This window comes from Elephas maximus, chromosome 13 (genome assembly GCF_024166365.1).
Source record: "Elephas maximus indicus isolate mEleMax1 chromosome 13, mEleMax1 primary haplotype, whole genome shotgun sequence".
Taxonomy (NCBI): Eukaryota; Metazoa; Chordata; class Mammalia; order Proboscidea; family Elephantidae; genus Elephas; species Elephas maximus.
In genome coordinates this window covers 63628477-63654749 of record NC_064831.1, presented here as the reverse complement: position 1 = coordinate 63654749, position 26273 = coordinate 63628477, and the positions used below count along the sequence as shown (strand labels likewise).

The following is a 26273-nucleotide window of genomic DNA, read 5'->3' as shown; positions in this document are numbered from 1 at the left end:
GGAGGTGGAGGGCCTTATAGGAAAATTTCTGCTGGCCTTTTAAAACGGACAGATGCAGCTGATCTTCCTTGAATGGAAATAGAGCTGCAGCAGCCATTTCGCAACTGTGAGGGAGAGGCCAAGAGAATTAGAGAGATGTCGGCCTTGACACTGTTGAGCTGCTGAGCCAGTGCCAGTAACTGCGTGTCTCTGGATTTCTTAGTAAGTGAAAATGCAATCCCCTTTTTCATTAGGCCACTATATCTGGGCTTTCTGTTACATGCATCCAAACACCTTCCTTACTGAATAGCCTACTAAAAACTTCAAAATGTTAATAATGGTTACTTCTGAATGGTCAAATTATGGTTTTTATTTTGTTTTTTATAGTTTAATTTTTTTTTAATTCTACTTTAGATGAAGCTTTACAGAGCAAACTAGTTTCTCAATAAACAGTAGTACACAAATTGTTTCATGACATTAGTTAAAAACCCACAACATGTCAACACTCTCCCTTCTCGACCTTGGGTTCCCTATTACCAGCTTTCCTGTCCCCTCCTGCCTTCTAGTCCTTCCCCTGGGCTGGTGCCCCCCTTTAGTCTCATTTTGTTTTATGGGCCTGTCTAATCTTTGGCTGAGGGGTGAACTTCAGGAGTGTCTTCAGTACTGAGCTAAAAGGGTGTCTGGGGGGGGGCCATATTCTTGGGATTTCTCCAGTCTCTCTCAGGCAGGTAAGTCTGGTCTTTTTTGGTGAGTTAGAATTTCGTGCTACATTTTCCTCCAGCTCTGTCCAGGACCCTCTACTGTGATCCCAGTCAAGCAGTCCGTGGGGGTAGCTGGGCAACTTCTAGTTGTACTGGACTCTGGTGGAGGCCCTGGTAGACTGGTCCATTAGTCCTTTGGACTAATCTTTCCCTTGTGTCTTTAGTTTTCTTCCTTCTCCCTTGTTCCCCAAGGGATGAGACCAGTGGAATATCTTAGATGGCCACTTGCAGTTAAATTTTTTAATAACAAATTAAAACTTAAAACTCGAATATCAAACATACAGCAGAGTATAACTTTTTTGAAAGATCTGTATATGCAGCACATATAATCCTGGACTGGGAGTCAGAGGACCAATGTGCAGCCCAGCTCTCTGCCAGCTACAACCTTGGCCACTGGCTTAAGGCAAATTCAGCTTCCTCACATGTAAAATGAATACAGGGTTCCTCATAAGCAAAATGGAAACAGGAGTCAATCATCCAGGTTTCTGTGTATTTGCTGCAGTCCATGGTCTCTTTCTCATCAGAGTAATGTTTTTAATCACACAAAATATGTAAGATTACAAAGAAAGCCAATTATGCTGAAATAGTTTATTATAACATTAAGACATTAATTTGTGATCTAATAATATATACGCTTCTTTAGTAATATAATCAATAAAAAGGTCTAGCAGCAGGCCTGTTGTTGTTAGGTGCCATTGAGTCAGTTCCGATCCTATGTACAACTGAAAGAAACACTGCCTGGTCCTGTGTCATCCTCATAATCGTCATTATGCTTGAGCCATTTGTTGCAGCCACTGTGTCGATCTATCTCCTTGAGGGTCTTCCTCTTTTTCATAGACTCTCTATTTTACCAAGCACGATATCCTTCTCCAGGTACTCATCCCTCCTGATAATATGTTCGAAGTATGTAAGACGTAGTCTCGCCATCCTTGCTTCTAAGGTGCATTCTAGTTGTTCTTCCAAGACAGATTTGTTCGTTCTTTTGGCAGTCTGTGGTATAGTCAATATTCTTTGCCAACACTACAATTCAAAGGCATCAATTCTTCTTCGGTCTTCCTTATTCATTGTCCAGCTTTCCCATGCATAATGAGGTGACTGAAAACACCATGGCTCGGGTCAGGTGCACCTTAGTCATCAAGGTAACATCTTTGCTTTTCAACACTTTAAAGAGGTCTCTTGCAGCAAATTTGCCCAACGCAATGCGTCTTTTGATATCTTCACTGTTGCTTCCAAGGGCACTGATTGTGGATCCAAGTAAAATGAAATTCTTGGCAATTTCAATCTTTTCTCTGTTTATCATGATGTTGCTTATTGGTCCAGTTACGAGGATTTTTGTTTTCTTTAAGTTGAGGTGTTAATCCATACTGAAGGCTGTGGTCTTTGATCTTCATTAGTAAGTGGTTCAAGTCCTCTTCACTTTCAGCGAGCAAGGTTGTGTCATCTGCATATCACAGGTTGTTAATGAGTCTTCCTCCAACCCTGATGGTCTGTTCTTTTTCATACAGTACAGCTTCTCAGATTATTTGTTCAGCATACAGGTTGAATAAGTATGGTGAAAGGATATAACCCTGACGTACACCTTTCCTGACTTTAAACCACACAGTATCCCCTTGTTCTTTTCGAATGACTGCCTCTTGATCTATGTACAGGTTCCTCATGAGCACAATCAAGCGTTCTGGAATTCCCATTCTTCACAATGCGAATGCCTTATCATAGTGAACACTGGTAAACATCCTTCTGGTATTCTCTGCTTTTAGCCAGGATCCATCTGACATCAGCAATGATATCCCTGGTTCCATGTCCTCTTCTGAATCCGGCTTGAATTTCTGGCAGTTCCCTGTCAATATACTGCTGCAGACACTTCTGAATGATCTTCAGCAAAATTTTACTTGCATGTGATATTAATGATATTGTATGACAATGTCCGCATTCGGTTGGATCACCTTTCTTGAGAATAGGCATAAATACAGATCTCTTCCAGTCCGCTGGCCAGGTAGATATCTTCTAAATTTCTTGGCATAGACAAGTAAGCATTTCCATTTGTTGAATGGAGCATCCATTTGTTGAAACATCTCAATTGGTATTCTGTCACTTCCTGGAGCCTTGTTTTTTGCCAATGCCTTCAAGTGCAGCTTGGACATCTTCCTTCAGTACCATTGGTTCCTGATCATATGCTACCTCCTGAAATGACTGAATGTCAACCAATTCTTTTTGGTACAGTGACTGTGTATTCTTTCCATCTTCTTTTAATGTTTCCTGCATCATTTAATATTTTCCCCGTAAGAATCTTTCAATATTGCAACTCAAGACTTGAATTTTTTTTTTCAGTTCTTTTAGCTTGAAAAATGCAGAGTGTGTTCTTCTCTTTTGGTTTTCACCTCCAAGTCTTTGCACATGTCATTATAATACTAACTTTGTCTTCTCGAGCTGCCCTCTGAAATCTTCTGTTCAGCTCTTTTACTTCATCATTTCTTCTGTTTGCTTTAGCTACTCAAGGCTCAAAAGCAAGTTTCACAGTCTCTTCTGACATCCATTTTGGTCTTTTATTTCTTTTCTGTCTTTTTAATGACCTCTTGCTTTCTTCATGTATGACATCCTTGATGTTATTCCACAACTCTTCTGACCTTTGGACATTATTAGTGTTCAATGCAGCAAATCTGTTCTTGATGGTCTCTAAATTCAGGTGGTATATGCTCATACTTTGGCTCTTGTGGACTTGTTCTAATTTTCTTCAGTTCCAACTTGATCTTGCATATGAACAGCTGATGGTCTGTCCCACAGCTGGACCTTGGCCTTGTTCTGACAGAAGACATTGAGCTTTTCCATTGTCTCTTTCCAGGGATGTAGTGGATTTGATTCCTGTGTGTTCCATCGGGTGAGGTCCATGTGTACAGTCACCATTTATGTTAGTGAAAAAAGGTATCTGCAATGAAGAAGTTGTTGGTCTTGCAAAATTCTACTATATGATCTTCGGCATCATTTCTATCACCAATGCCATATTTTCCAACTACCAATCCTTCTTCTTTGTCTCCAGCTTTCACATTCCAAACACCAGTAATTATCAATGAATCCTGATTACACGTTTGACCAATTTCAGACTGCAGAAGTTGGTAAAAGTCTTCAATTTCTTCATCTTTGGCCTTAGTGGTTGCTGTGTAAATTTCAGTAATAGTCGTATTAACTGGTCTTCCTTGTAGTTGTATGGATATTATCCTATCACTGACAGCATTGTACTTCAGGACAGGTCTTGAAATGTTCTTTTTGACAATGAATGCAATGCCATTCCTCTTCAAGTTGTCATTCCCAGCATAGTAGATCACATGACTGTCCAGTTCAAAACAGCCAACACCAGTCCATTTCAGCTCACAAATGCTTAGGATATCGATGTTTATGCATTCCATTTCATTTCTGACGGTTTCCAATTTTCCTAGATTCATACTTTGTACATTCCACATTCTAATTATTAATGGATGCTTGCAGCTGTTTCTTCTCATTTTGAGTCATGCCACATCAGCAAACGAAGGTCCCAAAAGCTTGACTGCCTCCATGTCATTAAGGTAGACTCTACTTTGAGAAGGCAGCTCTTCCCCAGTCATCTTTTGAGTGCCTTCAAACCTGAGGGTCTTATCTTCTGGCACTGTATCCGACAACATCCTGCTGCTATTTATAAGGTTTTCACTGGCTAATTCTTTTCAGAAGTAGACCACCAGGCCCTTCTTCCTAGTCTTAGTCTGGAAGCTCAGCTGAAACCTGTCCTCCATGGGTGACCCTGCTGGTATTTGAATACTGGTGGCATAGCTTCTAGCATCTCAGCACCAAGCAAGCACCCACAGCAGGACAAACTGATGGCTGCATAGGAGAGCGGCAGGACTAATTACCACTATAATTTTGAGGTAGCGATGAGCATAAATGACATTTTGAGATATCTGAGAAAACTGTAATGTCACATGAAAGTAGCTGTGATTCCCATTGGTGAGAAGGTCTACTACTACTGTGGTCTGTTTCTTACATTCACAATTTGAAATGATAAATTTCAATTAGAGGTCAGTACAAATACATGCAAGTTCATAGACATCTGAATGCCTTGGAGACTCTTTGGAGGTTCATGGACTTTCTTTGGGGGTTAAGAACTCCTCCGCTAGATGCTCTTGAAGACCTAGCCCAACTCTCAGAGACTGAGTCCATTAAAAGTTACCACCTTTCACCTAAGCTTCAATATGATCTACTCGGTGAATGCTAACAGATTGGTTTTTATCGTTATTTCTGAAAGAAAATAACCCAGGTGATTAGCCTGCATGTTTCTATGATGAGGATCATTCTTTATGTTTAAGGCAGCTAAAAAGCAAATAAAAGGGAATTTTTTTTTTTTTATAATAAAGAGAGGAAAAAAATGAAAAGACATATGCAATGCAACATTCCAAAATACACACCTTTTTTTAACATCCAAAGAGCAAGACAAACTATGATGTACGCCACCTACTCCCATTTGTGCTTAGGGGATAGAGAATCAGACAGGTATTAAGAAACCAATCAAAGCCCTGGCTCTTTAGCAGTGTCCTCTTGCTAACTAGGTTTCTGCCTCTCTACAATTCTTGTTTTGTGTTGTAAAGCTTGTTTTGCTCATAACCAATGTAAACCTTTCTTAAACATGCGTATTCTTCTCCAAATCATTTCACCTACAAAGAGAAGCTCCCGCCTACTCCACCCTACCCCCATCACACACACATAGAAGATGAGAAGGGCGTGACCGTATGGTTAAAATAGTTGACACACAGCATCTTGCCTTTATTGTTGTTCCAAACAACAGACAATCCACGCGTCTTACAATCTTCAACCAGTTCTTGCTATCAATGAGTGAGAACCCTTCCTGAAACAAAATAAACAGGCAAAATTAGCAACAGAAGGAAAAAGAGATGTGAAGAATAGCTTATGTGCAGCTGCTTCCTATCAGGAAGTTGTGTATTTACTGTATAACTTAAGCACAGTAGAAATAACTCAACATCTCCAATTGCTAAGCGTGACCCTTGGCATAAGTCCCCATGTCCTAGTGTTCTTCCTACATGATCAGCAATATTAGTCTGAACTTCTTTTTGCTTTTCTTAATCTTTTCATATTGAAAGTCAATAAAATATTAAAGGTAGTAAATGTCTATAGTCATATTTTCTATAAAAAATGCGTTTCTCCAGCTCTAGGATTTGCCAAATAGGACTTTATATCCCTTATTGCCATTATACTAATTTATTAATGTATCTGATACATTGCTAATTACACAGTGAGATTTCTCTTTCTGAGAATCTTATTTTCAGCTCTCCATGAATGGAAAAATTAAAGCAATTTGTTTTTGGATACTGAATATTTGGTTCTTCATTTCAATCTGAAAAAACAAACAAACAAACAAACCAAAAAGGCAAAGAGGGCAGTAGAGGGCACACAAGTCTTAAAAGAGGGACAAGAGGTGGTTCCCCAAGGTGGAAAGATGAGATTTTTCTGCAGTTTATTTATTTATAAAGGATACAGAATGTACCTAATGATTATGGCAGCTCCAACTATGTTGTCAGCGGATTTCCTCAGTTCAGCAGCCCATTAAACTAGAATGTGTTTAGCATATAAAAACCAAACCCGATGGCCTCGAGTAGATTCCGAGTCATAGCTACCTATAGGATGGAGCAGAACAGCCTCATAGGGTTTCCAAGGAGTAGCTGGTAGATTCCAACTGTGGACCTTTTGGTAAGCAGCCAAACTCTTAACCACCGATAAACTGACAGGGTGTAAAAACTGCCTGCAAACTGCCTTTCTACTTTGTATACTTTGTAATGGTATGTAATGCTAGTCCTCCAACACCAGTGGAGACTATTGGTAGTAATTCAAGAAATCCCTAACTCTTGAAAAACAAAGAAATGTTGATCCTCATCCATTCAAACCCTCACAAAATCCTTCCTAAATGTGAGTACGGTCCATGTTGCTATTTCCATAGAGGAAATGGGTAGAAAAACACTGTGGGTGAATTTCTTGACATCTTTATTAAAAAAAAAAAAAAAAAAGATCAATTCTAAATTGCTGATCCTAAAAGTTCTATCATCAACGGTAGGTTTTCTTTATTTTTTAAACAGAAAAAGCAGCTAGCCAAATCATTTGTGATATCTTCTTTAAAAGTCTCTCAGAATTAGCAAAAAGAAATTCATTATTATATCCAAAACCTGCAGATAACTGTAGCTTAGAACAGCAGTATATGGGAACACTGGCACTCACATACATGGCTGGTGGGAGTGAACGTTGGTACAACCCCTCTGGGGGCAATTTGGCAATAACAAAATCACAAATGCATTTACCCTCTGAACCAGTAATTCCACAGATCCATCTGTACACATATGAAGTGACACACGTACGAGGCTATGCATAAGCATTCTTTTAATAGTATAAGATTGGAAACAACTCAAGTGCACATCAACAGTGGACTGGTTAAATAAATTATAGTGCTCTATACAATGGAAGAGCAGCCCTGTTGGTGCAGAGGGTCAGTGCTTGGGTGCTAACAAAAGGTCAGAGGTTTGAACTCACCAGCCGCTCTGCAGGAGAAAGATGTAGCAGTCTACTGCTGTAAAGATTTACAGCCTTGGAAGCCCTATGGGGCATTTCTACTCTGTCCTATAGGGTTGCTATGAGTTGCTTCAATGGCAATTGGTTTGGTTTACACAATGGAATGTTCCTTGGTGGTACAAATGGTTAATGTGCTCAGCTGCTAATTAAAAGGTTGGAGGTTCAAGTCCACTCAGAGGCACCTAGGAAGAAAGGCCTGGTGAGATATGTCCTAAAAGTCAGCCATTGAAAACCCTACGGAGCACAGTTCTACTCTGACACACATGGGGTCACCATGAGCCGGAATCGAATCAACGGCTACCAGTAAAACTGGTGTATAATGGAATGCCAGGCAGCTGCAAAAATAATGCACGCGCTCCATCAGTGCTTTCCAACAGAAACATAACACAAGCCACCTACGCGACTGTAAGTTCTCTAGTAGCCACGTTTAAAAAAAACAAAAAGAAATAGGTGAAATTGATATTAGCATTTATTTAACCTAGCATAAGAAAACATTATTATTTCAACATGTAAACAATGTAAGAAATTATTGATATTTTACATTATTTTTTCTTTAATTAAATTTTTGAAATCCAGTGTGTCCTTTATACTTGCAGCACATCTCAATTCAGATGCTAAATTTTCAATGGTTAAATGGAAATGTAGTTCTATAAAAAGAATAAAGTTGAGCTTAAAGGGAAAATAACTTACACTCCTTCCATTTTAAAATTTAAGTTAAACAAAATTAAAAATTCAGATGGTTAGTTGCACCGGTCACACTTCAAATGCTCAACAGCTCATACGGCTCATGGCTACCTTCTCGAGCAGGGCAGCTCTGCTTTCTATGTGTACTGATCTACAAGGTATATTGTGAAGCAAAACAGCAAGATACAGAACAATGTCAGAACAATGTCAGAACAATACAGAACGCTATGTGACCTTTTACCTAAGAAAGGAAGCTGCTATGGATGGAATTGTGTGCCCAAAAAATGTGTGGTAATTTGTCTTAGTTATCTAGTATTGCTGTAACAGAAATACCACAAGTGAACAGCTTTATCAAGCGGAAGTTTATTCTCTCACAGTCTAGGAGGCTAGAAGCCTGAATTCAGGGCACCAGCTCCAGGGGAAGGCTTTCTCTCTCTGTTGGCTCTGGAGGAAGGTCCTTGCCATCAATCTTCCTCTGGTTTAGGAGCTTCTCAGCACAGGAACCTCTGGTCCAAAGGACACGCTCTGCTCCGGGCACTGCTTTCTTGGTGGTACAGAGTCCCCATGTCTCTCTGCTCACTTCTCTCTTTTATGTCTCGTAAGAGATTGGCTTAAAACACAATCTAATCTTGGAGATTGAGTCCTGCCTCACTAACATAACTGCCACTAATCCTATCTCATTAACATCACAGAGACAGGATTTACAACACATGGGAAAATCACATCAGATGACAAAATGGTAGACAATCATGCAATACTGGGAATCATGGCCTAGTGAAACGGATACACATATTTTGGGGGGACACAATTCAATCCATGACATAATTCCTAGTCTTTATGCATGAAAGAGCTCAAGCAAAAATTCAAGCCTCGAGTTGTAATATTGAAGGACTCTAAGAGCAAATATTGAAGAACGCAGAAAGCATCAAAACAAGATGGAAGGAATACACAGAACCATTGTACCAAAAAGATCTGGTCCACATTTAACCATTTCAGGAGGTAACATATGATCAAGAACCAATGGTACTGAAGGAAGAAGTCCAAGCTGCACTAAAGGCACTGGCAAAAAAACAAGGCTTCAGGAACTGGAGATGTTTCAACAAATGGATGCAACGCTGGACATGCCCACTCGTCTGTGCCAAGAAATTTGGAAGAAAGCTACCTGGCCAACTGACTAGAAGAGATCCATATTTGCACCCATTTCAAAGAAAGGTGATTCAACTGAATATGGAAATTATTAAATGATATCATTAATATCACATGTAAGTAAAATTTTGGTGGAGATAATTAAAAAATGGTTACAGCAGTACATCAACAGGGAACTGCCAGATTTCAAGCCAGATTCAGAAAAGGATGTGGAATAAGAGATATTACTGCCGATGTCAGATGGATCTCAGCTGAAAGCAGACAATACAAGGAAGATGTTTATCTGTGTTTGATTGACTATACAAAGGCATCTGACTGTGTGGCTCATGACAAATTATGGATAACACTGCAAAGAACGAGTATTCCAGAACACTTAAGTGTGCTCACAAGGAACCTGTACATAGATCAAGAGGCAGTCGTGCAAACAGAACAAGTGTGCGTCAGGGTTGTATCCTTTCACCGTATTTATTAAATCTGTATACTGAGCAAATAATCCGAGAAGCTGAACTATATGATAAAGAACACGGCATCAGGACTGCAGGAAGACTCATTAACAACCTGCGTTATGCAGATGACACAACCTGGCTTGCTGAAAGTGAAGAGGATGTGAAGCAACTTGCTAATGAAGATCAAAGACCACAGCCTTCAGTATGGATTACACGTCAACATAAAGAAAACAAAAATCCTCACAACTGGACCAATGAGCAACATCATGGTAAGTGGAGAAGAGATTAAAGTTGTCAAGGATTTTATTTTACTTGGATCCACAATCAATGCCCATAGAAGGAGCAGTCAAGAAATTAAATGACATATTGCATTGGGCAAATATGCCACAACAGGCGTCTTTAAAGTGTTAAAAGCAAAGATATAACTTTAAGGACTAAGGTGCACCTGAACCAAGCCATGGTGCTTTCAATTGCCTCATGTGTATGCGAAAGATGAACAACAAATAAAGAAGATGGAAGAATTGACACCTTTGAATTATGGTGTTGGCAAAGACTATTGAATATATCATGGACTGCCATAAAAAACGAACAAATCTGTCTTGGAGGACGTACAGCCAGAAGGCTCCTTAGAAAGGAGGATGGAGAGACTTTGTCTCACCTACTTTGGACATATTATCAGGAGAGACCAGTCCCTCGAGAATGACATCAAGCTTGGTAAAGTAGCGGGTCAGCAAACAAGGAAGGCCCTCAATGAGACAGATTGACACAGTGGCTAGAACAATGGACTCAAACATAGCAACGATTGCAAGGATGGCACGGGACTGGGCAGTGTTTCCTTCTATTGTACACAGGGTTGCTATGAGTAAGAACAGACTACACAGCACCTAACAACAATAAAGCCTGTGACTGTAATCCCATTTGGGAATGGGTTGTCTTTGTCATGTTAATAAGGTCGGATTATACAGGGTGTGTCTTAAATCAATCTCTTTTGAGATATAAAAGATGTAACAAACAAGCTAAGCAGCAGACATGGGGGAAGAGAGACACCAAGCCACATGAAGGCTGTCTAGGAGCAGAAGTTCGTAAGAGAGAAGGACCTTCCTCCAGAGCTGAAAGAGGCAGAAAGCCTTCTGCTAGAGCCAACACCCTGAATTTGAACTGCGAGCCTCCTAAACTGTGAGAAAATAAATTTGTTTGTTAAAGCCATCCACTTGTGGTATTTCTGTTATAGCAGCAGTAGATAACTAAGACAGGAGGGAGCATAACAATGTATTACTCTTGTTTGCTTGTATTTACATAAAGCAACTGGAAAGATACACAGAGACTAAAAAAATTATTACCGTAGTGGGTAGGAGTGAGCAGGGCAGATGGGGACAGGGGTGGGATGAGATTTTTCACGATTTACCTTTTTTATATTGCCTTGATTTTGAAACCATGCACAGCCTCTATGCATGCGTATGAGAACATTTATGCAAACAAGGATAACCATTCCAATACAGGCATGAACCTGAGTAAGTCAAAGAAGAGGTGAAATTTCACAACTTTCCATAAATCTAAAACTATTCTGAAATAAAAAGTTTATTACAAGAGAAACGAGAAGATCAGCTCTTGGCCTTGGCCTGACTTTCCTCTTCCTATCTCTAGCCCAATTTGGGTCCTACGGGACAATATCACCACTCGGCTATCCCACTGATAGCTCAATGTAAGCGTGCCCAGACCAGAAGGCAACAGTTTTCTCCCCACACATGTTGCTGCTCCTACATTCTCTGCCTCAGTGAATGGCCATCAACCTGATTTCATGCTGACCCTGTTTTCTCACTTTTTGCCTGTGATCATTAAGGTTGTGTGTCACCTTGGCTGGGCCATGATTCTCAGTAGTTCAGCAGTTATGATGTAGTTTGGCAGTTGTATGATGATGTGATCACTTCCATAATGAGATCTGATATAATGCAGTTATCTCCATGATGGGATCTGCTGTGAGAAGTCAATCAGTTGAAAGGGAGCTTCCTTTGAGGTACGGCCTGGATCCAATATAGGTGGACTCTCTGGCAAGGCTTGCTGGCTTTTGCTCACTCTGGATCATGCAGCTGGCTCCTGTTTGTCTGGTCTCCAGTTCTTGGGATTTGAGCTAGCAGCTTACCTGCCCTCTTGCCTTCTGATCTTGGCAATTGTTGGTCTTCGCAGCCTGTGAGCAAGAGCCCTGCTGTCTGACCTGCCAATCTTGGGTTCTCCAGCCCCTGTGGCTACATAAATCAGAATTCTCCAGCCTGACCCATGGACTGGAACATTCCAGCCTCTACAACTGGAATTTATATCATTTCCTTGATATAAATCTCTCTCTATAAAAAAAAAAAATTTTTATATAGATATTTACATGCTTTACTGGTTTTGCTTCTCTAGAGAACCCTGCCTACGACATCCCCCAACACCAATCACCAAGTCTTAGAGGTCCTACCCCCCAAATGGCTTTCTCATCTAACCATTTATACTCACTGCCAACATCAGACCCCCATAAGCTGTTCCCAGAATTACTGCAATATCCTCCTAACTGGTCTCCCTTCCCCTATGCCCAATCCCCCTAACCACCACCACTCGTATCTATGCTGCTGCCAGGATGGTGTTTCAAAAACAAAAATGTGACCAAGTCAGTCTCCTTCAATGCCATCATTCCTTCCCTTCCCGGAAGAAACACCTGCAGGATAAAGTCCAAATTCCTCAGTTGCATATAAGTCTCTAACATTTGGCTTCTGCCTTTTATGCATGATTACTTCCTTCGACTCTCATATAAACCCCGTATTAGAGCCATATCAAACGACCTGTGGTTCCGCAAATGCTCCTCACAACTTGATTTCACTGTACAGTGCATTTCTGGAATGTTCTTCCTTTTTCACTGATCTTTTAAAACCCAGATTTATCTCAACTATTTCCCACAAGGCAAAGTTGGTTGATCCCTCAGAATTTCATGCTCTGTCAGGACCTTTTACTTAGCATGCTATAATTAGTTACATTTCTTTCTCTCTGATTACAATGAGGAGGAGTCTCTAGGCAGGGCAACGGAGGTTCTAGAACATGTCGTACTAAACCTTGAATTCCCAGCAACTATCACAATGTTTAGCAAATGCTACTGGGTCTGCCCCAGCATCCATTCAGTTTAGGGCTCTGTGGCAGTGGCTATCCTGGGAAAAGCCATGGCCTTCCTCCGTGATGATATCTCCTAATTGAACCATTTTATGATTCTTCTTCATCAATTTGTCCTCTTCTTCCCTACTGTTTGCCTAATTAACCTCTAATCATTTTTCTTTTCACCCCTAATCTCAACTGGATCACCCTGCTATGCTTTCCCATAACACTACTTTTTTCACATTTATCAGTTTGTTATGTGTGTAGTGATTATTCGCTTAAAGTATATTTTTCTATTAGACTACACAAACTTATAAGGCTAAAGCTATACGTGTTTGCTCACTGTATATACAGCACCTGTTATAATGTTTGGCACTAGAAGATGCAGCAATAAATTTTATTGAGTAAATGAATGACTGAATAAAACTCTTTTTAAAAGTAATTAACAGAATATTTTATTCCAGTATCATTTTGGGGGGAGCAATGAGGTCAACACATTTATTACCTGTCCAAAGATATAGAATGTCTTACTTTTCTTTGACACATACTAATCTTACTCAAGACTGAAAAACGTATCTTTCATCTGAATGTGCTGGGATTTAATGAAGTCTGTGAACCTAACGCTTGTCATTCGTAAATTTCCAGATCTCAATCACATATCTCCTGATCTTTGAAAATCCACCTCTTGGAATCTCCTTTACGGCTCATCAACCTAGTGAATTCAGCTTAGCTCAGCCAAGGGTGCCTCTGTGCAACCTTTCTTGACTTTCTCAGACAGCTGAGTGACCTGCCCTGTGCTCCCACAGCATGCTGTGCTGACTGCTACTAAATCGCTCAGCATTCCTGAGCTCCCGCGTGGTCAGCCGCTGTGCTAGGCACTAAAAAAAGACACACAATCTTCTCCAAGGGGAAATGCATCAGAATCACCCAGGGAACTTCTACTGGTGCTTGGGACATACCATCCCTCCACCAGGTCAAGAATCACTACCATAAGAAGTCACTGTTACTGATGAGAGTCTGTCATATCCCTTGGAAGTGCTGGTTGGGGTGAGGGGGTGCACTGCTTGACAACTGATAATAAAGGGTGGGGAGGAAAAGAAGAGTGGAGAACTCTAGGAAATACCAAGTTTACCATTACACAAAGCAATAGGAGCCGATAGCAAGAAATGACATCCAGGATAGTCTTATGGAAGCTAAGAGAGGTGAGAGTTTCAAGCAGCAAATGGTCAGCAGTGGCAGGTAATGCAGAGAGAGGAGTCTGCACTGAAGCTGGCAGTCAGGAGGTGCTACGCACTGCAGCCATCTGTGGACATGTCTGTCATCCTGGCCCTCACTCTCTAGCTCCCACTTTATTGCAAGCTCTATGAGAGCAAGAACTGTCTCATTCATCTTTGTGCCCCACGTGTGCTAAGTGAATAAAAAAGAAGAGTGCCAGTCTCTGCCATATGGCTGTCACTCTCATTTCCTCCATCAGCCTTTGACTCAACCCCTCATCTTGTCTAGCCTGAGGTGCAGTGGCCAGAATGCCACATATGATTCCCATGGGGACCCCACTACACTATTGTACAGAGTCTCAAGCTTTGATTTTCAGTATTTTAAATTGTGAAGTTCATTTCTAAGTTTTAGTTATCCATGTTCTCTTTGGCCCTTGCTATCACAAATAATTAAGAGTTACCATAAAAACAAACAAAAAGGAAGCCAAGGGAAGGGAGAGCTGCAAAGGGACCTAAATTAGATGGGTGCAGACATCAGTTGTAGGCAATCTGCAGTGCAAGGATCGGGGCGGGGGGGGGGGCGGGGAATTACCTGCGCCCTTATCTTAACAAAGTCAGTTTCCCTGCTAACTCTGTCATTGAGGTAGTTTATTTCTGACCTCACCTACCAGTATGAACAAGCGTGCCAGGAGGATATCATTGGGTCACTGGCATCTAGCCAGGCAAAGCAGCTTTAAAACCATGCCAGGTATGATTTCATAAATGCTCTGAAAAAAGCACAGCATTTTACTTTTATGGAAATAACAATTAAAAATTCTCACATCTGCTACAAATGCCCTGATTCAGAGGAAAAGAGCCTAGGAGAACAAGGTTACAAAAATAACTTGATGACTAACCATTTGACAATCCACTTAGTCCCTAAGCCCAGAGTACCAAAATGGCTTTTTGATGAATGTGAGAAGGTGTTAAGGTGCCAGGTGATTTATTTAAAAATCAGATCCTGGCTTGAGCTTCAGGATTGTGTTTCTGACTCACTTTCCCTGGCGCTCAGGGTTTGAGAGGTTCAAATTACACTAAAAACAGGGGGAACAGTCCATTAAAAAGGAGCTGCTACAGAAGAAGATACCAGTGAGCAGAGGGGGAGAAAGAAAGGAAAAGAATTGAGGTTTTTAAAAATTAAATTGTCAGTAATCATAACCAAGTATTACTTATTAATCTATTAAAAGGGACCAATAAGAGAGAAAAATAATTTACAGCTTGTTTGAGGATTAGATTTTGGTCTTAGATTTCTGTTCTTTTAAAAAATACGTAATACTGTGTTTGGAGAAGAAACAATAATCTTATTCAGAAGGACCCATTCTACACTTGGTGGTGCTGGTTGCTGCAGAGTTGATCCTGATTCACGGTGACCCCATGTGTGCAGAGAGAATTGCTCCACAGTGTTTTCAAGGCTAGGACCTTTTGGAAGCAGATTACTGGATCTTTCTTCCCAGGTGCCTCTGGGTGGGTTTGAACCGCCAACGTTTCAGCTAGTAGTTGAGCACTTAACTATTTGTGCCACCCAGAGACTCCTTAATATTTTTCACTTAAAAAACAAAAAAAAATGAAGATAAATAGGCCACACTATGTATGTCTTAGATCGAGGCGGCCCAAACTAAGATGTCCATTCAATAATTTATTTTGAGGTTACATTTTTCCTGATTTATAAGACATACATATGCAGTTTGCTTTCATGCTGAACTACATGATGTTTTGGAGGAGGTAAATAAAAATGAATGACTAATGCCCATAAAATAAGGACTACTACGTTTTAGAATGTTTAAAATCTAGAAATCATGATATGCTATAAGAAGTCACAACTTGTTCTAAAAATATTTATTAAGGATCTATTATGTACCAGGCTATGTACCAGGTTCTTCTATGACTGACAGTGGGGATCAAAGTCAAATAAGACATGGTCCCTGCGCTCAAGGAACTGGAAGTCTAGGGGAAATAGAAGAAATAACCATCTAACAATAATAATACACTGTGATAAGTTCCATGTTTCTACAGAGGCACAGAAAAAAGGCATTAGATTATAAGGCCCAGCGGAAATGGCCTTTGAACTGATTTTTAAGAAACTTTTGTTTTGAAATAACTTTTATTTTTAACTTTGTAATGTAAATTTTCTAACACATAAATGTAGAGAAAATAGTATGACGAACTACCACGTACCCATTTTCCAGTTACAACGATTTTCAAAATAGGTTGTTGTTAGGTGCTGTTGAGTCGCTTTTGACTCAGAGTGGCCCTATGTACAAAAGAACAAAACACCACCTGGTTCTGCGCCATCCTCACAATCATTGCTATGTTTGAGCCCAGCGTGGTAGCCACTGTGTCAGTTCAACACGTTGAGGGTCTTCTTTTTTTACTGAACCTCTACTTTACCAAGGATGATGTCCTTCCCCAGGGACTGGTCCCTCCTGATAACATGTCCAAAGTACGTGAGACGCAGTCTCGCCATCCTTGCTTCTAAGGAGCATTCTGGCTGTACTTCTTCCAAGACAGATTTGTTCGTTCTTCTGGCAGTCCATGGTATATTCAATATTCTTCACCAATACCATAATTCAAAGGCATCAATTCTTCTTTGGTCCTTCTTATTCATCGCCCAGATTTCACACCCATATGATGCAGCTGAAAACATCATGGCCTGGGTCCGATGCACGTTAGTCCTTAAAGTGACATTTTTGCTTTTTAACACTTTTAAAGAGATCTTTTGCAGCAGATTTGTCCAATGCAATACATATTTTGATTTCCCGACTGCTGTTTCCATGGGCATTGATTGTGGATCCAAGTAAAATGAAAATGTGGCCAATCTTATTCCACTTATACCCATGCCCAATAATTCCTCACGCCTCGGATTATTTTAAGCAAATCCAGACATCTGTATATATTTCAGTATGCATCTCTAAAAACTAAGGATCCTTTTGAAATATAAGCACAAAACTATTATCAAGTCTTTAAAAATGAGCAATTGCTTAAGATCACCAAATCTCTGTCACTGTCCACATTTCTCTGATTAACTTATTTTTTCACAATGTTTCACTTTCTGAATAAGGATTCAAATAAGGTGTATATATTATGATGGTTTATATGTTCCATAAGTTTCTTTTAAACTACTGGTTCTTTCTTTCATCTCTTTTATTCTTCCATGCAATTTTCTGTTGAAGAAACTGGGTCATTAGTCCTCCAGATCAAGGATCGGCAAACTTTTTCTGTAAAGGGCCAGAAATATTTTAGGCTTTGCAGGGCACAGATTGGGAGAAAATGTTCACAATATCTACATCTGGCCAAGGACTTGAATCTAGAATATGTTTTTAAATAACCTTTTACAGACAACCCAACAGACAAAAGATCTGAACAGACATTTTACAAAGGAAGATACAAATGGCCAATAAACATATTAAAAGATACTTAACATTATCTATCATCAGAGAAATAGAAATTAAGACCACAATGAGATACCACTACACACCCATTACCCACTGCTGTCAACTTGATTCCGACTCATAGTGACCCTATAGGACAGACTAGAACTGCCCGTATACGCTTTCCAAGGAGTGGCTGGTGGATTCAAACTGCTGACCTTTTGGTTAGCAGCTGAGCACTTAACCACTTTACCACCAGGGCTCCACACTCCCGTTAGAATGACTAAAATTAGAAAGACTGAACATACCAAGTGTTATGGAGGATGTGGAGCAACTAGAATGGTTGTGTATTGCTAGTCAGCGTGTAAAACGGTACAACCACTTTGGAAAACAGTCGGGCAGTTTCTTATAAAGTAAAATTACACCTACCATACTACCCAGCAATTTCACTCTTGGTATTTACCCAGAGGAAATGAAAATATGTATCCACAAAGCATCATTTTTGGTTTTGTTGATTTTTTCTATTGTATGTTTTCTAATTCATTGATTTCTTTTCTTATCTTTATCATTTCTTCTGCTTTCCGTAGGTTGATTTGCTATTCTTTTCCATCTTCTTGAGATAGAAGTCTAAATCATTGATTTCCAATCTTTCATCTTTTCTAACATGCTTTTTTCTACTATAAAATTTCCACTAAGCATTGCTTAGACCAACATATATCCAATTTTGGTAAATTTCCCATGTGTACTTGAAAAGAATGCGAATTCTACCATTCTTGCATACAGTGTTCTATGTATGTCAATTAGGTCAAGATTGTTGTTTTGTTCCATCTTCTATATCCTTACTGATTTCTGTCTGCTCTTTTATCTGCTATGACAGAAGTGTAATTATAGATTTGTCTATTTCTTAAGAATTTTTATATGCTCAAAAAGTTTAGTCCAGTCATTACCTCCGCTAAGACGACTTTATACCCTGCCTCATCCTGAAAGAGATACTGATTCTCTACATTCCCGTATCCTGTGCATACCTTCATCACAGCACCTGCCACTCTGTCCTGTGTGTTTGCTCAGTCTGTGAGATCCTTGGAGCTCTGGTGCTGCAATGGTTAAGAACTATGGCAAGCTATGGCTGGTATCCAAATGGTCAGCAGTCTGAATCCACCAGCCACTCCTTGGAAAATCTATGGGCAGTTCTACTCTGTCCTGTAGGGACACTATGACTTGGAATTGATTTGAGGGCAACGGGTTTGGTTTTGGTTTTGGTGCGATCCTTAAGACAAAGATCATGTTGTATACCTATTATCTCTTAGCTCAAGAACAGCATTCAACAGGCACTGATAAATGTTTGCTGAATGAATGAAAAAATGAAGTCCAGCAACCACATTCGACGGCACATAAAAGTGTGGATTGATTTCGTTTCTTAAATAATGAATTACAAACTCCCCACAATTATATTAAAGATAATTCTTTTAAAAGGTACCAGTAACATAAATGGACTATTTAAGAAAGGACCAAGCAAAAGAAGTTTAAAGGATATATATATTTATCTCAACACCACTGCAAAAATAAAACTAGCACATAGTTCAGAGGCATATCTAGGGCAAAATGGGGCAGGGTCATGGTGGTGCTGCTGCTGGCTGTATCTTCTGATAAATTCAACCCCTGAAATCTCCTTGCCTTTGGCTATGTAAACCAATTCCTATTAAGAAGTCCTTATAAATTAGTCTTTAAAGAACATCTATGTACATAATTTGTTGAATCAGTCAATGTGTCTGTTAAGATTAGTTATTATTCAACACCACAAACCAGCGGCAGCACACGCAGCAAGAATAACCACAACCTTTCTCTAGCCACAAGAATCAGACCTAGCGGCTCCTTCTACAAGCTACAGCTACACATTCATCGTATGTCATAGGAATAGGTCTTTGAAATTATCGGGCCAAAGGCTTCTTTTTACAGCTGAAATAGATGTCTGTGTGTTGGTTTTGCCTGCCCAGCACATATTCTTCCTTTTTCTGGGAACAACATCTGGATCTTTCTTTGGCAAGTCCCCCTCCCCTATTCACAAGCCATGCAACTCAGACAAGGCTACTTCCTCACCTGGCTCAGCTCCAGAGGTGAGCAGTTGGCTCAGGCCTGGTCTGTTGGCGTATTGAATTGCTCCTGGCCAGAGTGATTAGTTTATGGATAAGCATGTGATCCAAATTAGTAAATCCAAGTGACTCCTGGGCCTTTTGCTAGAACAGGTGAGGAGAGGCTCTCTTCCCATGAGGGTTGTTTGCTGTACACAGAAGAAAAGCCTAACTCTGCCAATCCAATACCATGAGGCAATAAAGTATCTATTTTAGTTAAAGGAACTTGAGCAGGTTTTCTGTTATGTGTCACCCAAACAATTTGTTAATACACCCCCTTAAGCAGTATACTAGTGAGCACAATTCATTTCTTTAACAACTCAATTATCTGGCTGAATTTCCCCATCCAACTGCCATTCCATTCAGAACTCCACATATCATTTATCAGCATAGCAATTAACAAATTAGTTTTTCAGTCTTACTCCATCTCTTAGCAGTACTCCGCAGAGTTGACCACTGCTTCCTTGCTGAAACACTTCTGCTCTAGCTTCTACCACACTTCCTCTCCTGGCTTTCCTGCCACCTCTGACAGCTCCTTCTTGGCCTCCTCTGCTATCTTATTCTCCTCTTTCTCTGCTCATTTTCTAACCCTCTCCCCAGGCTATCTTCTCCACACCATGGTCTCAATTACTTTTTAAATGCCTGTGATTCTTCAGTCCTATCTCTAGCAGACCTCTTTGCCCTGTAAGGAACCAGGGTGGTTCATTGTTAAAACAGTAAATGAGGACATGAGAACTGACATCTCTGCTTGAGTGTCTCAAAGACACCTGAGATTCAAACTGTCTAAACCCAGAGCCATAGTCATCATGCACATACCTGCTGCTGAGCTGGCTCTTCTCCCGTGTTCCCTAACTGCAGTGAATGATGCTACGTTCAGCTGAATTGCATAAGCCAGAAACCTGGAAGTTTTCCTTCACACCTCTCTCTCCCTCACTCCCATATCCAGACTGCCACCTAGTCCCATTGATTTTAACTCTTAAATGTCTCTTAAATCAATCCACTTCTTTCCATCCTGGGCCAAGCCACTGTCTTCCTTCTTGATTAACTAAAATAGCCACCTATATAGGCTTCCTGTATCCACTTGCCCACCCCCTACTGTTCGCCACATTACTGGAGGAGGTATCTTTTTCTATCTTTTAAAAACCACAACTGAAAAATATACAGATGGCAAATAAACACATGAAAAGATACTCAACATCATATGTCATTAGGGAATTGCAAATTACACAACTCTGAGATACCACTACGTATCTATCAGAAAGACTAAAATTAAAAATAAAAAAAAGCGACAATGCCAAATGCTGGTGAGGATGTGGCACAATAGCCTCTCCTTGAGTACATATTGGCTCAGAAGGCTGCCTCACTCTTACAGCATGGGGTCTTCATTCACCAATATAATCTCCACGGTTTTACTGGTCTATCTTAATTTAATTTTCCCCAGCATTCAGCCTGGGAGCTAACTTATCTCCTTGGGAAACTTTTCCATACCTCTGCTTTGATTTTACAGTTTTACTCTCAGAAGGAAATCTGTTTTCCTTGTTTCAGGTTATAACTGGGTTCTTCTCTACAGCTCCCCAGATACTTAAAACAAGAATAATTTTAATTTTACTGACAGCTTAAAACCCATAGAAACTGGTCTGTATATTCAGTTCCTTGTAAATAAATGGATTGCAGGCAAATTATTAAATCAGCTATTATTTGCCTTAAACACCATCCCACAGTCATGAAACTTTAGCCCAAGAAAGTCACCTGCTGAGAGACTTCGGGAAATTTGTAAGCAATGTCACCAAGACAATAACTGCAATACCCCAATAAGAATACAGATCTTATTATATTTGCTGAGATACGTAAATTTTTTAATTAAAAAAAATAACATCACATTAGAGAACTGTTGGAAAAGGAATCTCCCAGATTCCTGAATCTTTACGGCAGCTTTATTCACAATTTCCAAAAATTGGAAGGAACCGATGTACCCTGCAATGGTGACTGGATAAACAGACTGTGGTGCATCCATACAGTAACTGCAGTGCCTTGTGTTTTAACTTCTACATCTCTAATTACTACCGGTTTATTCAACAAACAGCACTCCATGTGCCAGACACTGTGGCAGACACAGGAAAAATATCAAAAGGCACACTCTCTGGCCTCAAAAATAATAATAAAATAATAAATAAAAAAATTATTTGAATGTGTTAATACATCTAAAGAAAAAAACTGCCAGAGAGAGTCAGAGGTAAATAAATATTGGTAGTGCCCAACCATGCACTTCTAGAAGAAAGGGAGTTTTAGCCAGTGGACTTAAAATCTTCCTAATTAGAGCAAACAGGTATTCCTTCCTGTTTTCTCATTTTAAAATATTTCCTTCTAGTCTCTGATTTGTATCTTATACTTGTTGTTAAAGTATATTTATATTCTGAATTTTGTTTTCTTCACTTAACACTGTTATACCACAAGCATTTTTATACTGTTACATTTTTGTTAGAATTGTAATTTTTAATGCCTGTCAAATGGATGCAACAATTTTTAAAAGCCATTATTTTAGTGCTGGCTAGTGTATGTACTTTCATTTTATCCCTATTATGAATAACACTGTGAAGAACATCTCTGGGCACACACATTTTTTAATTTAAATTATTATCTTAAGATGGATGCTGAGAAACAGAATTAGGTCAAAAGCTAGCAATTGTGCAATACTGGCGGGGGTCTTTATAAATATTAAGGATTAAAAAAACATTTAGAAAAACAATATACTAGGTCACTAGTAATAGTTTCCTCACATTCTTATCAACATACTGTATATCATAATTTAATTTTCCCTTATTAAATAAACCAAAGCATCTTGTTTTAACTTCTCTATCTTTGATTGCTATCTATTTACAAACAAGAACAAACCAGTAATTAGAACACAGAGACAAGTATCCCAAGGGCAAGTAGAAGATGTTGCCGGAACACACAGAAATGGTGCTTGGTTAGGTGGTCAGGCATGGCTTCCTGAGGAAATCATACCTACACTTCATTCTGATTGCTACTGACATTGAACACGTTTTTGTATGTTCGTTTATTTATTGTCTTTGTTTTCTTTTTTTTGTGAACTACTTACTTATGTACATCTCCTTACTTATCTATCTATAACACTATAACAGTCCTGGGGTTTTTGTTAATCTGTGTGAGCTCTTTGTTATAATAAAAATATTGTCATTTTGTGCTCTAAATATTGCTTTTAAGTTTTTAACTTGAAAAAAAAAATCACGTAATTTTATATACACAAAGGAGCCCTGGTGGCACAGTGGTTAAGTGCTCAGCTGCTAACCGAAAGGTCGCTGGTTTGAACCCACCAGCTGCTCTGAGGAAGAAGATGTGGCATCTGCTTCTGTGAAGACTACAGCCTTGGAAACTCTATGGGGCAGTTCTACTCTGTCCTATAGGGTTGCTATGAGTCGGAGTCAACCTGATGACACACAAAAACTACATATATAGAATCTATCGATACAGTATCTACCTAATACATCACACACACATACACACACACACACAGGGGAAAAAATCAAAAGGTAAAAAAGATTCTAAAGTAAACAGTTAAGTTCTTTTCCCATTCCTGTCCTCCAGCCATCCAGTTCCCCTCCCTGGGGGCAACCATTGAAACTGAGTTCTTATAAATCCTCTAGAAATGCCCTATGCATATAAAAAATGCATATACAAACATGATATATTTTTATCTGCACACATAGTTTCCATTTCTGTGGACAGTGTCTTTATATCCTTTCCCATTTTTAATTTGATTATTTGTTATTGATTTGTAGATATTCTTCACAACCCACTGCTGTTCTTCATATATGCAGGAAATGAACGCTTTATCTTTATTTTTTTCTGTTTGTCTTTTTTTTTTTTTTAACTTTGTTTACGGCATTTTCTACATGCAGAAAGTTCTGCTTTTTTATGTAGCTAACTGTACCAATTTTCTCTTTTTTAGTATTCTGAGTTTTTATATCTGATTTAGAAAGGTCTTCCTCACTCCAAGACTTTTAAAAGCCTTTTTTAGTTTGGTTATAGATTTTATTTGCCATAACAAAGCTTCCCATTTCTATGCAGGCAAAATTTGTTGCTTTTTTCCTTGGTGATTTTTAAAAATCGTGTCTAAGGTCAGAAAGTTATGGAGTTAATACACAAACTTATATAAGTACCTGACTCCAAGGGTCTCTAAGTTAGATGTGGTCATTGGCCTACCAGGCAAATAAGATGGGATTTATAAAACTCATCCATTCCTTTACCTTTCCAAAAGATTTACTATTGCAATAACACTGATTCTACAAAGGACTTTGGTTTTAACAAGGAAATATGTAAGGCTGAATTAAACTATAACCCTTATCGAACCAACAATATCTACATTGTTTACAGTTAACATCAATTTCTGACCTAATTCCTGAATTATTAAATATAGTACTTCCTCTTGCATTCATTTCTAGTGGCACTTTCAGCCGTGTTCTATCAGCATCACAGGCATCTTTTTAAACTTTTAATTTTTAGATTTCACAAGTAGTAGTAATTATAACAGTGCAGTGAACCAGCTGAGCTAGGTATAATGCCACCTCCTGCTATTTCAGTTTGGCTTAGACAATACTAAGTGACATTAAAAGCAGAATCAAGACAACACGGCAAAGCTTTTTAAAAAACAGAAGGGTCACAATTTAGAGCCCTACTCCCCAATTCTCACTATTTTCCATTATTAGAAAATAGATGTGACAAAAGACCACATGCAAAAAATAAAGCTTTTAGCTTCTAAGAAATAACACAGCTTTCCCTACCTTTAGTTTATGGAGCCTACCGAAAGCAGCTTTCTGTACAGAATGATTAAATCAATATAAAGACATTTGTTTACAAAAAGAAGAAAAAAGTGGAGATGGTAATTCTTTGTCAGCGGCAGAAAGGACGTGCTCTGCACAAATGACATTTCTCAGGCACGCTGTCCTCAAGTGCTCCATCAGGAGGAATAAAAATGTAAAGAAAGCATTTTCAAACTAAAAGCATGAGTTACAATAGCTACAATAACCAATGTATAAATAGAGAATTTTCTATGAACAATAACCAGGATAAGAAAGGAAAACTGGAGCCGAATGCAGGATAAGAAAAGAAAAGGCCCTACACAGTGCAAAGGGTAAAGAAGAAAAGGGTACTGAGAAGCTTGCATCAAAGAGATGGACAGGAAGTTTGCAGATGCAGCATATTTAACAAAGAATCTTGGCGGATTTAGTCAATTTGCAACAAACAAGTTGAGTATGGATAGTAGGATCCAACGAATAAGGACACATTTGTATTTAACTGGTAAACCTACACTGACTAAAACAAAAAACCATTGCCAATGAATCAATTCTGACTCATAGCGGCCCTACAGAACAGAGTAGAACTGCTCCATGGGGTTTCCAAGGAGTGGCTGGTGGATTCGAACTGGCAACCTTTGGGTTAGCAGCCGAGCTCTTAACCACTGTGCCACCAGGATTCCCCTATACACTGACTAAAGGCCAAGTTAATTATTGAAAAAATTTTAAACTTTTATTCTTGAAGAATACCACCATTACAGTGATAGTAAAATCATTCATAAACATTTACGGGGTGCCTACTACATTTTATGAACCATTAAAGCAAATGGGATTAAGAGACAGTAAGAGTGAGAGCTTACCTTCTAGTGGGGAAGGTAATAAACATGTAAAAGTTTCCCTAGAAAAGAAGGAAAAAAGTCATTCCTAGAAGTGAGGACTGCAAGAACAAATGAAAAGAGGAGTGGAGGAACAAGGCACGAGCAAGGAGCAGAAAGTAATTCAGTGTGGCTAGAGAAGAGGGTGCAATTTTACTATGGCAGAAATTAGACAACTCAAGGTCCAGGGGGTTTCTTAAACCAAATCTAAACTGAATCCAAGAAAATGTCTATATTCTCCAACAAAACCCATTAAAATTATGTTAAGTATATAATACGTACTTATTCAGTGCTTTAATAAACAATAAAAAAATTAAAACAGTTCATGCCAGTCCGGCCCAATATATAAAGTCAGCATTCTTGCTCCTACCTGCACCTACCCCCACTGTGTCTCTTCCTGAGGAAAAAACTAAGTGACCCATTTCCAAACCTGGAAAGCGGTAAGGATGTAGAGCCAAAGCAGCATAAATCTATAACTATGCCTAAAAAATATAAATAAATAAAACAAAAACCCAGGAAGAGGGAAAGCAACTGTTGGTTATAGGCAGGAAAGAATGACAAGGATTCTTGTTGCCAAAGAGGAACATAGGAACATAGCCCAGGAAGGGCATCAACACTGCAGGCAGTCCAGCGATAAAGAACTGAAGGTTACATTTCTAATCAGTGAGGAGAGAATAGTGTCACGACAACTGATTATCCACATATAAAAAATAACTGTGGGTTTCTACCTCACACCATACACAAATATAAATTCCGGGAGAGTTAGAAATATAAACGTGAAAATAAATATGAAAATATTTCTGTGGAAGGAAATCCATGGGCATAAAAATAAAAACTATGTACAGCTAAAGTTGTAAGTATACCATAAACTAACTGAAAAATCATCCATAGGATGGGAAAAAAGATTTTCAACCCACATAAATGGCAAAGTACTAGCATCTAAAATATATTGTTGTTGTTAGGACCTGTTAAGTCAGTTCCCACTCATAGTGACCCTACGTACAAAATACTGCCCGGTACTGCGCCATCCTCACAGTAGTTGCTATGTTTGAGCCCATTGTTGTAGCCACTGTGTCAATCCATCTCATTGAGGGTCTTCCT

At 39.2% G+C, this 26273-nt stretch overlaps 1 protein-coding gene across 2 annotated transcripts in view; it reads right to left on the bottom strand.

The window, feature by feature from the left end:
- REC114 (REC114 meiotic recombination protein) overlaps positions 1-26273 on the bottom strand; it is a 103001-nt gene that overhangs the window by 26418 nt on the left and 50310 nt on the right. The window contains exon 3 of one of the 2 annotated variants that reach the window (XM_049905478.1): positions 5524-5607. The exons of the other annotated variant lie outside the window; for it this stretch is intronic. Within the exon in view, the coding sequence (XP_049761435.1) occupies positions 5524-5607 (84 nt within the window). The remainder of the gene's footprint in view (positions 1-5523; positions 5608-26273) is intronic. 2 annotated transcript variants of the gene reach the window in all.